This window comes from Prinia subflava, chromosome 6 (genome assembly GCF_021018805.1).
Source record: "Prinia subflava isolate CZ2003 ecotype Zambia chromosome 6, Cam_Psub_1.2, whole genome shotgun sequence".
Taxonomy (NCBI): Eukaryota; Metazoa; Chordata; class Aves; order Passeriformes; family Cisticolidae; genus Prinia; species Prinia subflava.
In genome coordinates, this window is record NC_086252.1 from 8,682,492 (window position 1) to 8,695,952 (window position 13,461).

The 13,461-nt window shown below is 52.6% G+C and overlaps 1 protein-coding gene across 1 annotated transcript in view; it reads left to right on the top strand.

Moving 5' to 3' along the window:
* Window positions 1–7,557: 7,557 nt before the first annotated feature.
* ERBB4 (erb-b2 receptor tyrosine kinase 4) overlaps window positions 7,558–13,461 on the top strand; it is a 528,150-nt gene continuing 522,246 nt past the window's right edge. Inside the window, exon 1 of the mRNA XM_063400120.1 lies at window positions 7,558–7,819. Within this exon, the coding sequence (XP_063256190.1) occupies window positions 7,726–7,819 (94 nt within the window). The 5' untranslated portion in view covers window positions 7,558–7,725. The remainder of the gene's footprint in view (window positions 7,820–13,461) is intronic.

The window sequence follows — 13,461 nt, forward strand, 5'->3', positions numbered from 1 at the left end:
ACACAGTTTGTGCCGCACAAATGAATTTTTCATAGAAAGACTTTTTAGGGAAAAAAAAAAAAAAGGGCGTCGGAACTGCTTCGTAAATAATTATGACTGGGAGCTTCAAATGTGCTTTGAAGGACGGGTGGGTATCCTTTAGTCCCCCTTAAAATTTTTCAGATGCAACCTTGAATGTGTTGTAAAGAGTGGGGTGTTCTGGCCATATGGGGGATACTCCAGCCCCACTACTGACAGCTTTTAGCATGATAATGCTGAACCATGGCTTGTATTGCCTTTTATAATCTTGCAAAACAGAGTCACCCATCAGCAAATGCAAACATTATTAATATGTGGATGTGCTTGTGCTGTATGGCTTGAGAAGTCAGCACCAGACTGAAGTACGATCCAACAAGAAAAAAGAAGCAGAAACTCCTCGGTGTCAAGTGGGTGTTTTCTTTACTGCATTTTGTTCAATGCCACTTGGGAGGATGTTCCTCTATTTTTAAAAAAGAAAGAAGACATGAAATATGGCAGGAAATCATTGAGCTGGGAGGAGTTTGGCTTCAGAAGTGAGACACTCCACCAGGATCATGGAGAAGGTAGGGGAGAGGTGGGAAAGACGGATGAGTGAGAGAGGACCAGGCAAGAGAATGCTGTATTTGGATGCCATATATGAGTTGGGAAGAAAGCAAAAATGCCCATGTTTTTGCATGTGGGTGATGGGAAAAATACTGCATCTTCTACTGGGCTGGATGAGGAGGGTGAGGCACTGGCACAAGTTTCCCAGAGAGGTGGTGGATGCCCCAGCCCTGGAAACATTCAGGGTCGGGTTGGATGGGCTTCTGAGCAACCTGATCTAGCTGAAAGTGTCCCTGGTCGTTGAAAGGATCTTTAAATCCAACCTGGACTATTTCATGGTTCTGTGAAATGTGAGGCCCTTGGAAAAGCAGGTTGCCAAGGAGTTTGATATATACAAGAGGACAAAAAAAAAAAAGGAAATGGTATGATACCCTAATTCAGAGTGGACAACATAGACCTGTTTTAGGACTGTTACAATAACTCAGAGTGTATTTAAAACTTGTTCCTATGAATGAAATATAAGCGCCACCAAAACCCATGTACAGTCTAAAACATTTTCTTGAGATCAGCCTTTATTTCCAGAAAATACAACTACGAAGCCTGTATTGTATTGGCTGCTGCTGGAATTTGGTCCTTGTAAGATATTTTTTCCTATTATCTAATTGGGTGGCTTCTTTCAGGTTCCCAGAGTACTGTTCTTTGTGCTTCAGGGGAATTTTTGTTACTACTCAAACAATAATTCTGAAAAAACCCAAAAAACCACAACAAACCCCCACAAAAAAAAGACAAATTAGTGCATTGCACCACCCCACAATGGGCCCAGTGTTGATGTAAATTGTCCCTGGTGAATGGCTGAGCTCACATCTCTCTGCCTGCCTGGAGCTCCGCTCTGCTCAGCCTCTGGGGTTATGATATCATCTCTGAAGTCCTGCAAACACAGCTGAGCCCCACACTGCTCCCATTGTAGGTCCCACTCGTTGAAACGTGGAGCTGGGGAGCTCAGCCAAGAACCAGAGTATTTCTGCAGGAGGTGGAGGAGGTGGGGATCCCTCCATGCCATTCTCTCCCCACAGAGGTTCACCACAGGTAAAGGCCACGTGCTTCCAAAGAGCTGCTCAGCTGGCTATGCACATATAGAGCCTGTATTTATTATTCTGCTTCTCCAGAAAAAGCCTGCACCTATAAAGAAACCCCCATATTTGTCTTGGCATCAGTTTGAGGGGGGCTAGCAGGTATTTCCAAGAGACTCAGCTGTCTGCAGGTGAGAAGTCATCTTCTTGCACAATATACACGAATTTCTTCTTATATGGACGTGGGTGAGGCTGTGCTGGCAGGCAGTAGGACACCCAAGTGAATATTTCTCTCACACCACGTGTTTGTATTTGTTTCAGGGTTGCCCACTCTGTGCAGAGATGCCTCCTGCCAGCTTCGTGCACTCTGGCACGTGTTGCCTAAGCAGGGCTTCCTGTCCAGCACGGCTGACAAGGAGCATCTCTGTCACCACGGCTGACACACTTTGCCTGCTTTGTTAAACGACATGAGATGCTGCAGTGCAAGGCACAAGTTCTCCCGTGCCTTCAGCTAAACAATTTACCACTATGCTGCATGTGCCCTTCCCTGCTCCAGCGAGTGGGAGGGTGTTGCCCTGGTTTTTCTGAGATTTTTTAAAACCTTCTACTTACTTATAAGATGGAGTCAGTTCTTTAGTTACTGTACAATATTAAGGGTTGGGTTTTCACTGTCTCACACTTTGGAACATAAACAGCCTTTCTTGTTTTTGTTCACTGTCCTTTGCTTACATATTTCCAGCCTGAAAATAATGTTGGTTGACAGCTGGTCTGGCCAGTGGGGTGAAGGGGTAGTAACCCCACAAGCCAATCTGCTACCAGACCCACAAAATTATAAAAGGAAAAGAAATAAACAGGCTGGGTCCCTTTTCTGGGGAGCAGCTTTTCACTGCAGACCTCTGCCTCTGCGTTGTTGATTTTGCGTGCCGGGCAACAGGAGGGACCGCAAGCTGGTTGAACGTGTCCCAGCTTGGCCAGCTCTGTCTGTCCCCCTGGACATTGCAAGGGGCAGTGGAACAAAGCGACGTGTTGAACCTGACGCCCTGCATGGAGGGTGTACAAGCCCACACTGCCTGCCTGCTGAGGTTTATCCCATGTGGCATTTTCTGCTACATCGCAGCTCCTCCACCCCTCCCGTGCCAGCAAAGCCAGGGGTTTGGAATGCATGTTTCTGGCCACAGAGCATTTTCTGCACATCAAACGCTCATCAGCGACTGGGAACACAACCAAGGAGGTTGGGGAGGAGAGGAGGAAACCACGCTTGCTCCCTCAGAAACCACAAACCTAATTTCACACTAGGTCTAGGCCATCAGCCAGGCACTCATTTGGTTGGGGTGGCTGTGCTGCTTTGTAAACCAGGACCTTTTAATGAGCTGGGGAGGTGGAGCTGAGATTCTGCTGGCAAAGGAGAACCACCAGCGGTTAGTTATCATCAGGAGAGGGGAGCAGGGGTGAAGTGGCCCTCAGAACCATCTCTGTGCGCTTCCAAGTCCTGCTCTGCACGTGGGGTCACGTCCCTGACCGCACACCACCACGCTCAGCCTCCCTCCCAAGGCCACCAGGATGCTGCAGCACCCTTGGCTGGGCAGTGCTGACTCAGGCACAGGGTCCCGTGCCTGCTCCCTGGCACCGCTGTCCCCCAGATATTTCACAACCAGATATAAAAATCCCTGAGTTAGAACGCTTGCGGCTCTGCTCCCTGCAAGGGGAAGCAGTAAAAGGCCGATTTATGCTCTGAACCACAAAAGCCTTTTATTGCTGCTTTTTTTTTTTTCTTTTCCTTAATGTAACTGTCTTGCCCTTAAACATCTAATCCCTTTCTAACAGTCTTGTGGAAGTGGCAGGGCTCTCCACGGGTTAAAGGCAGTGTTTTCCAATAGGATCAAGTTGTCCCCCAGGTCTCCAAAGCCACCCTTGCCTTGGCACAGCCAATCCTCCTGTCAGCAAGGGAGGAGGGCAGCAGTAAGCCATGTGCTGCTATGGTCCACCACATTCTCCCAGCCCTCACCTTCTGGGGTTGTTGGAGAGTTATTCCATCACTGGAGTGTTCCCTGACAGTCTTGGGCACTGCTGTTCCTTCAGGGGAGAATAAAAACCCCAAGCTGGTCTAACAGAAACAGGGATTTAGGAGCTTGACTCCAGGCATACACATTTAAAGACACTGCCCAGTTATTTCTTCATTTTTATTAATTACGATTAGTCATTTATGGCCCCTTTTAAATTTGACTTCTCAAGAAAAATATTGCTTTAGGGAAAAAAAAAAAAAAAAAAAAAGGAAAGTAATTTCATGAACAATTAGCAAATGCTACAGCTGCACCATAAAAGAGAAATACTGGGGGGGAGGAATATTTCAAATTGACCAGGGCATGCAAGTTGGGGAACGGATGGAAAGCCAGCCAAGATCCTAAGGGAGGGGTGACGCTGGAGAGGGGCAAAAGTACACAGTGTGGCATTGCTCAGTTCATTGTCAGACCTGCTGTTAATTACTGGCTTTATTAATGATTTGGAAGCCATGAGAAGTGTTAATTGTATCAGAAAATGATGCTGCTTCAGGAAGGGCTGAAAGCAGAGGTGGGAGCAGAAGAAAGAGCAGCAAGAGAGGCAGGGAGGGCTGAGGGGTGTAAGAGGAATTTGATTTCATTCGGGCTCTGGGAGCTATTCTACAGTTTTCCCCAGTAAAAGAGCACAAATAATGTTTGTGGGCAAGGATGAGGCCCACAGAGGTCAGACAGGAGGGTTTGGTTTGAAGCAAGAGACCCTTCCTGTCACCCTCAAGGGAGGAACAGAGACCTGCCTGCGGTGTAAGGCAGGCAGAGTCCCTGCACAACAAAACTGATGGGCGTGGAGGGGCAGCTGGCTTCAGAAGACCCTAGACTGTATTGCAGAGCGTGTCTGAAAGAAAACTGTAAAAAGGTAATACATTGCTCTGCCTGCTGTGCAGCCAAACTAAAGGAAGGGGGAAAACAAAACCCAGACTAATGTAGAAATTGAATTTAAGGACCATCTCGAGAAGCCATAGGACAAAATGAAAGGTGTGAGCTGGCACAAGGTGCTAAGAAGGAAACCCTCTGCCCACCGGATGCCAGTGTTGCCCAACATTAAATCTCATGGAGAAAACTCCTCCGGCAAGAGAATATTTGGTGCCTAAAGACACCCATCCCTCCAGCTACCCAAACACCACCGCATTCAAAACCACACTTGCGACTTACTTGGTGGCACAGTTAAATCCATTTGCAACTCATCGTTCTGGAGGCAGGCAACGGTGACAAGGCCAAGGACGAAGTCCTGTGTAAAATTTTACTTTTACTTTTACTGAGCGGGCCCTCCAGAAGCCCAAGCGGAGTTTTATTGTGCGGCTCCTGGGGCTGACAGTCTCCATTAACCATCGGTTAATACTGCAGCGTCAGAGCAACCCCGGAGCCGCGGCCCTGTGCTGGCAGGAAGTGTCCTTCATCCCAGCAAGAGACCTCGGGGTGAGAAGATTCTGCATGAGGAGCCACTGGTGTAAGAGCTTAGCCTCTCAGCTCTGCATTGCAGTCAGCGTGTCGTGTGCCATCCCTCCACACCACAAATAAATCTACAATTTCTCAGCTGGGTGCCTTTGGAGGCCACATTCTAATGCGCTTATACGGGAAGGGAGACCAGACAAGGTTCAAATAAAGAGCTCATGTAATAAATAAACATGAGGTCAGCACGGGAACAGCAATAATTGCTTTGTATGACAAGATTTGCATAGCAAACATTTGTGATTAATGTACAGCCCGGCGTCAGGTAAGGAGCCTTCACTATCGTTGCTCCATCTACGCCTTCCAATCTAGAAGGTGCAGCAGCTCCAGCCAGAGCAATTAGTCACTGTTTACTGAGAGGCAGATCGAGCAAAATTTTTCTAGTTCAATATTTGAGCGAGTTTCGCCTCACAGCCTCCCATTGGATCCGTTTCTGCGCCAGGCAGGGATCACGCCGTTTTCCTGGGGTGGCGAGGAGGGATGAGCAGCACTGCTGCTAATCTGCTCAGCGAGAGAATGAGCGGGCTGCCAGCCTCTCCTGCTGGCCTCACCCAGGTGGTGTTCCCAGGGAAAACCCTGAGGAAGAGGCTGAAGACCCTGCGTGTCAGGGCTCGGCTGCCTTTTCTTCCCCCTGCCAGTGAAGTGCCCCTTTGCCACCGCCGATGTTGGCAGAAGGATGCAGCACCGAGGGCAATGACACTTCTCTCTTTACAGCCTCCTTTCTGCAAAGCCTGGCTAAGTCATTCCAGCTCAACTTGCAGCTCTTTGGGGAGAGCCATAATCTGACTTGAAATACTATCTTGATTTGGGGATTTTTTTTTATTTTTTATTTTTTTTTTAAATTTTTTTTTAAAGGCATGCAAGCCTTTGGCTTCTCTGGAAAGGAGGCAGTTTGGCTGGAGCGACTGGGGTTATTCCTCTGAGGTTAATTCCTGTGGGAAAACCATTCCATTGGAGCTGGTTGGAGGGAAGGCACTTGCTGCTGTGGTCTCCCACCTCATCTGCTTGGGGGTGCCAGGGAAAGCTGTTAGCATCACTGGGAAGCCACTCCAAGAAGTATTGCACAGACCAGCTGGAAAGGCATAAGGAGAGTTCCTTCAGGTTGATCAGATCCAGAAGGGCTTGATCAGCGTGAGCAGGCTTTAAAACCTAGGGCACACATTTTGGGGACATGAGCTGAAGAACTGAAGGTGCTCTTCTCTTGTGCACCTGCAGAGTTCAGTTATGACTGAGGCTGCCAACCAAGAGTGGTAAATGGCAGCTGCTGTCTCCCACCTGCGATGAGATGTTGAGATTTTCAGTGGCTGTCTTGCCGAGACAAGTCTTGATGAGGTGCTGGTCCCCTGGACCTGTTAGGGAGGACATCCGTGTCAGCATTTCACCCTTGTGCTGGGGTGGGTGGTAGTCACGGGGATGCTGGGCTGATGCTTGCAGGACCCTGGCCCTGCAGCTGTCCCCACCTGCAATCATCGAGGAGGTGCCACCAGGCTGGCAGGGGACATCGAGACGGGAGGCGCGTAGGTGGGAGATGCCAGTACACCTCTGTGCCCCACAGAGCTGCAGGCAGGCTGGAAAATGTGGCAAGTGCCAAGTCCACCCACCACCACACTGAGAGCGATCTCCAAGCTGCCGCCAGCCTGCCCTGTGGCCCTTAAAACCTCTCTCCCTCCTTTCCAGCCCTTCCACCCTAAATCGTCCTCGGCTGAGCGCTGGGAAGCCCTTTACCAGTCCCGCGGTGCTGAGAGTGCAGGTGGGGTGCTCGTCTTTGCGTGAGGGGCTATGAGCATTCACGGAAGCGGGTGTTTTGGGGCAGAACGCAGGGAGGAGGGTGCTATGCCATGTCCTCGTCCGGATCAGGTGCATGGAGGGGGTGGTTCCCACAGCGGAGAGCAGCCCGGGCGCACTTTACGCTGCCCACGATGCTCTTGGGCTGCGGCCGCCGCCGGGACGGGCTCAGCCCGCCCTGTGGCCGCTGCTGTGCCGGGGGGCGGTGTCGGGAGGTGTCCCCGCGCCCCCCGAGGCACGGCCGCTCCCGGTGTCCCCTCCCGGGGCGGCGGGGCTCCCTCGGGGCCCGCTCCGGCCGGCCATCCCGCGGCCGCCCCTCAGGCCCTCAGGCGGGGGCGCGCACCTGCCCCTCGGGCTGGGCGGGAAAGGGCGGGAACGGCTCGCGCACGCCGGCGGGCGCGCGCGCGCGGCTCCGCAGGTGCGGAACGTCCGTGAGGGGAGTGGGGGGGGGCGCGCGCGGGGCGGTCCCGGGCGGCGCCGGCCCCCGCCCGCCCCCTCGCTCCGTCCCGCCGCTCCTCCTCCCTCACCCCGCTCGCTCCTTCCTCCTCCTCCTCCTCCTCCTCCTCGTCTTCCTCGCCGCGCTCCCGCCGCTCCGCTCCCGCGCGTGCTGGCGGCGCAGCGCCCCGCGGCCCGGCAGCGGCGCGGCCGCCCCGTCGGCGCCGCGGCGCGCCCGCGGAGGGGCGGCGCTGGGGGCGGCGGCTCGGCGGCGGCAACTTTTGGGAGCCGGCGGCGGCAGCGCGGAGGCTGCGCGGGGGATGGCGGCGGCCAGGCAGCGGCGGCGCTGAGGCAGCGGCGGCGGCGGCGCGATGCCGGCGGCGGCCGGGGGGCTGCTGTGGTGGAGCTGCTGCGTGCTGGCGGCGGCGGCCGGGGCCCCGCGGGCCGCCGCGGCGGCGCAGGCAGGTGAGTGAGCGGCCGGGTCCGTCGGGAGCGGCGGGTTCTCGACAACTTCTCCGCGTCCCGGTGCCCGGCGCGGGGTGCGGGAGTTCGCGCGGGTCCCGCGGAGCGGCGGCGGCCAGAGGGCGACAGCCCCCCGCGGGAAGCGGAGCGGAGCCGGCGGCGGCGGATCGGCCGCGCAGCAGCGCTCCGTGTCCCCGCCGGCTGTCCCCGCCCGGCCCCGCGGCCGCCCGTGCCTCGCCGGGCGCCGTGCGTGTCCCCGCAGGTGCCGCTGCCGCCCCGACGGGGCCGCGCTGCCGAACTTCCATCGCGGCGGGCGGGCGGACGCGGCGGTGCCCCGTGCACCTGTGCGTTCGTGTGCGCGCCCGGTCCCGCCGCGTCAGCCCGGGCCGAGGTGTTCGCGGGCGGCTTGGAAGTTAACGCTGGAAAAGGCGCTTTTTCCTCCGGCAGGGTCTGCCCGGAGTGTTTAACTTTCTGAAGGAAACTCGCGGCGTTGGCTTGGATTTTTGTTTTCCTGTTGGCATCCGAGCAGCGCTTTCTGCCGCCGTAGTGCGAGCTGTGCCGGCTCGGCCGCCCGGGGTGGGCACTGGGATCGCCCCCCGCTGCATCGCCCCTTTGCTGTGAATAAAACATTAAAAGGAAATTTCTTCAGTCTTTGTAACTTCGCTTTTTTTTTTTTTTTTTCCTCCTCTCCCTTCCCTCCCCGGTGATACAAAATGTATGCTGTTTGGGCGGTATTGGTGCAACAGCTCCTCGTTCTCGCAATTTAGTTTATATTTTGGGGCTTTATGTAACAGAGAGAAGGAAGGCTACGTTTGGTGGGAAGCGAAAGGAGCGTGTCCTGGCTTTCCCTGCCTGGTTGGGCTTTGAAGGCGGTTTTTGATCCTGGGGCACAGTTTACTTTTTCGCTCTGTGATTGTTTCCTAACCCTCGAAATCGGGAGGGGTGAAATGCCGGGCTGCTGCCTTCTTTTCTATATCCCCTTCCTGCGGTTTGAATCGGTAAATCCCCGCTGAAGAAGAATGGCACTCCTTGTTTCACAGGCGCTGCTTCACTGTACCTTTTTGCCTGCCTCCCTGCTTACACGCAGCCTGACTGTTCGCCTCACTTGATACTTTTCTGTCTCGCACTTTTCCGTAGCCTGCCCCGGTTTTGGGCAGCAGCCGTCCCACTGGGATGCTTCCGTGCTCTCCAGCAATCTTTCCCACCGCTCGGACTGGGCTGTTGCCGTGGACAATCACAAAGACACTCTCCATTGCCGGATTTATACATACCCCTGTGAAAATAAAAAAGCATCGGTCCAGGGTTGCTCGCCTGCCTTGCTGCCGTCTCTGGGGAAGCCTCCTGGATCTGTGCTGCTGGAAAGCCTCTGCACTGTGCGAAACAGAAAATCCGTTTATTAAAATAGAAGGGTTGGACTGGCATTTCCTATTTGGAGGGCTTTAGGCGCCGCTAGTAACCATTGAGTCTTGCTACTTGGTGCTTGCTGGAATAGCAAGGCAGGCTGGACAGGGAGCCATGATTTGCAAGTATTTAGGACCCCCCCACCCCCGAATTTGGGCTCTCTTGATTTTGGGGGGCAATAGGATGGGGCTCTGGCTGCCGCCCTCATTTTCGGTGCACTGAGCGAGATGGGGATGCCGTCGCTCGTGCAAGCAAGCAGTTGGCCAAACTTTTGATTTCATTCCCCCGTGTGTGCTGGTTAAGATGTAAATATGTAAACACGTTGGGGTTTTCTGATTTCTTCTGTCTCCGTGCTTGGGCATATAAATGTTTGCAGTGCACAGCTCAGTCGGGGTCACGTGAGCCAAAACAGCTTGGGCTGTTACCTGGAAGCTGGCGAGTCTTTGTTCTGCTTGAAAATAGCTGATAAATTAACTCCATTTTCTGATATGTGGGGTTGGTGAGTTGTTAAATAATTACAGCCAAATTAACTTAGTCCTGTTTGAAGTAGTCAGCTGTTCTGAGAGTAATTGTACCTCAAATATTTTTGCAGGGTTTTTTTAATTTCCTCTTTTTTTTTTCTTGCCTTTTTTTTTTTTTTTTTTTTTAATTTCTCAGTGAGAAGCGTGTTCAGGCTGATGTATGGGCAGTCTTTAATTTCATGCCTTTGCTCCTCTCCGGGCCGTGTCAGATGGGACATGCCACACGCCTTTGGAGAGATGCAGCTCCTCTCCTTTGCTCAGCCCTCCTTGGCACCTCTCCCGCTTATTCCGCCACGGTGTCTATTTGATGGTTAAAATTAGGCTGAGCCCTGAGTGCCTTTGCAGAGGCACGATAAATATTGACTGGGACTTGTAGGCTGTCACTGCCGTCAGAGGGCCTGGCCCCTGCACGGGGCCTTTTTGCTCCTGGGTGTCCCTCCCGTGCCACAGAGCCCTTCGGGTGTCTCTGGGGACATCTCTGCACGCCGGCCAGGGCAGCCTGCTGCTGTCCCTGCGTGTCCCCTGGGAGCACAGCCCTGCTGCAGGGCAGGGGAGGCTGGCACCGCGCCGTGCCTGCGCCTGCCCTGCCGAGGCCGGCGCTGCGGAGTGCCCCGGTGGCTGAGCTGTGGCTTCGCTTTTAAAGAAGGAGGTGGTAATTGATGTTTATGTGTATGGAATTTGGCACTAGGAGCTGTGCTGGTAATTAACATGAAAACAGTAATAATAAGGACCTGAAATACGTGCCTTATGAGTAAGGCAAATGAGGCTTGGCAGCAGCAGCTCGTGAAGGGGGAAGCTTTTCTCCTGAGCCTGCACTGTAGTGAGGTGGGATGGGTGGCAGAGAAAGGCACGTTTGGTCCACGGCAGCAAAGGGCCCAGCACCCTGTGGGTGCTCCTGGCTGAGCCCCAAGTGCTGCATTGCACTCCTGACCGTAATGCCAAGTTGTTCTGAAACGTGCCTTCGGTTTTCTAGCAGGGCATTGGCCACACACCTTAATGGAATTAAATGATTTTACCCTGGTTTTCAGGGGATTTCAGTTTGGTCGGTTTCTTTCTGTTGTTTTGCTTTTACAATAAATTTAAGCCAAGCACAGCGCGTTGGCTCGCCCTGTATCTGGAAGCACAGCCTGCGATCCAGAGCGTGCACCATCTTCCAAAGGCTTTTCTGAGAAACACCTTTCCGTGAGTCACCGACCACGGCCGGGGGCTGCTGGGGCGGGTGCTGAGCATCTCCTGGGCAGTGGTGGTGGGGCACACACGGGGTGGCCAGCCCGCAGCCTGCCTCTGTGAGCATCTCTAGGTGGCAGCAGCCCCCAGGAGCTCCCGGCATGAGGACGAACCGCCCGGAGCTGGGGCTGTGATTTCCCAGGCTCTGCTCCTCCTCCACACCCCTTTCCCAGGCCGAGGAGCAGCTTTTCAGGTGGCTAGAGGAGAATCAGCCGTCCCTGGAGCCCTGTCCCCACCTCTTGTGCCCCTGCACGTGTGACAGGGGAGGTGGAAGAGCACGCTGGGCGAGTGACCCAAACACTGAAGTGTTTCATGTGAGCAACCAGTGGAGCTCAGGTGATTTGTTCTGAGGACTCGTTAAGGTAAACAATAAGGCAGTACCAGACAGGTGACTGGGTGCTGAAGGTGAATGAGTTCAAACTGGGAATAAAGTGCTTGGTCCTAATAGTGTAGGAACTGTTATGATAAACTAGGAAAGAAAATAGAAGATACGTGGTCATTCAGATCAGCTGGTCCTCCTGCAGTAGGTGTACTTGCTCAAAAAGATGATTCAGCCCACAGGTTTTATTTCTTTTTTCTGTGGTTTTTTTGGTTGTGTTTTTTTGTTTGTTTGTTTTTTTGGGGTTTTTTTGGTTTTTTTGCATGGCAACAACCCCTCTCCTGATTTCCTTAGGACAGTAAGGGTGAGCTAGTGTGTGGTAGTTGGTTTGAGGCAACAGGATGGCTCCATTAGGAACTCTGTGTCCTGCCTGTGCAGCTTGGGGTTCAGTGCTGTGCAACCAGGCATTTACGCTCTTAAAACAAAGGCAAGTGATGGCAGCTCCGTGGAAACAGCTAAGCCAGGTCTGCCCTTGTGGGCTCTACACGCTCTCAATGCACTGAGGCAATTTTGCTGGGAAAGGAGAGAGGGCTTGCTTGTGGGATTTGATTTTTACTGGGGCACGAGCACGATGAGGTGAGTGCAGCTGGGCTGCTTCCCGTGAATCACTTGTGTGCTGCCAAGTCCTCGGGTTGTGCAACAGGCTCTGATTTTCACTGACTTGAAGGTTTTGCTTTTGCAAACAAGTGCAGGCTGCCGGTGGATTTTATGTGTGCCCACGTAGCCAAAGCTGAATTATCCCATGGGAGTGCTGCAATCTGCCAGAAAGATTCATCATTTCAGCAACTTTAGTTAATGTTTGTTTAGCGACTTCTTGTTTTGGAGGAGCACTTTCAGGCGTGCTCGTTGGCAGCTCCCCTGTGATGAGCTGTGTGTCCACGTGATAAATGGTCTCATTTCTGCTGTCCGCTACCTCTGCTGGGCACATGGGCACATGCCAAGCCTCCTGAAGTCTTTGAACAGCTGCTGCTATATATATCTCCTTATTTTCTCTCTTTTTTTTTTCTCCCAGCCTGCCAGAGAAACTTGTCCTTCTTCCCACTTTGCATAAAGGGTGTGCAAAGTCCAGGGCAGATGAATATTTGCTCGTGCATCAGTGGTTTGTGAGGGTCTGATGCTGGCTGGTGTTTGGGCAGCAAAGTCAATTATTCAAACTGCAGGAGCACATACTGGTCACACCATAAGCTTGTGCTGAATACCAAGAATAGAAATATATATGAGGAACAGAAATTCACACTGTAAGAGTATCAAAAAATATTTTTCTTTTCTGGTGGTAACTGCTTTTTTTGTTTTCATGCCTGAATCCTATAAACTCTAGCTCCTGACAAAGGAGGAGGGTAGGAAAATCAAGTAAATAAAAGGCAAAGTAAGCCTCCAACTTTTAGCAGATACAGTTCTTTTTGAACTATAAAAAAAGGATCAGTCATTGTATAGTGTTCCTGACAAGTCCTTTTTAGTGACTTCTAAGATTATACTCGTGTTATGCTGAGCTCCTTTCTCTCCCAGTGTCTGTGCTGCTCCAAGTACAATCACCGAATGGGCATTTATAACTTGATCTTTCTTAATCTCCTAATAAGTCAGCAGTGCAACGTGGGCTCTTGTCACATGGTGACACCCTCCTGTGTCTCATCACCAGCTGCTGTTGAGCTTACAGAAATACAGAGCTTGCAGAAATCCTCCAAAATCCCACTGGGGACCAGCCCGAGCTCAGAGCAGCTCTGGCTGTGGTAGCAGGGTCTGAGCTGCCCCGTGGCCAGCAGATCTCTCCCTGCTAGGCTGTGTTCCCTGAGGAAGCTGGGCTGTGGGACAGGCTGCCGGGCTTTAAATTCATGTGGAGAGGCTACTGTGGCACTGCAAGGGCATGATGTGACCCCTTGCCTGCAGCTGCTTGACTAAACTGCCTAATAAATGTCTATTAAATAGAGTTGTGATACCTGACCTCTCTCTTTTTCTCACCCCTCCCGACTGTGATTCATGTAGGAAGTGGGTCATGCCAGAGGGAGGTTGAATAAAAAAGCTTGCATGCTGTAAGGAAAAAAAAAAACAAAACCAAAAACCCATTCTGAACAAAACTGAGTTACGGAAAAGTTGGAAAACTGTGAAACAGTGACACAGCC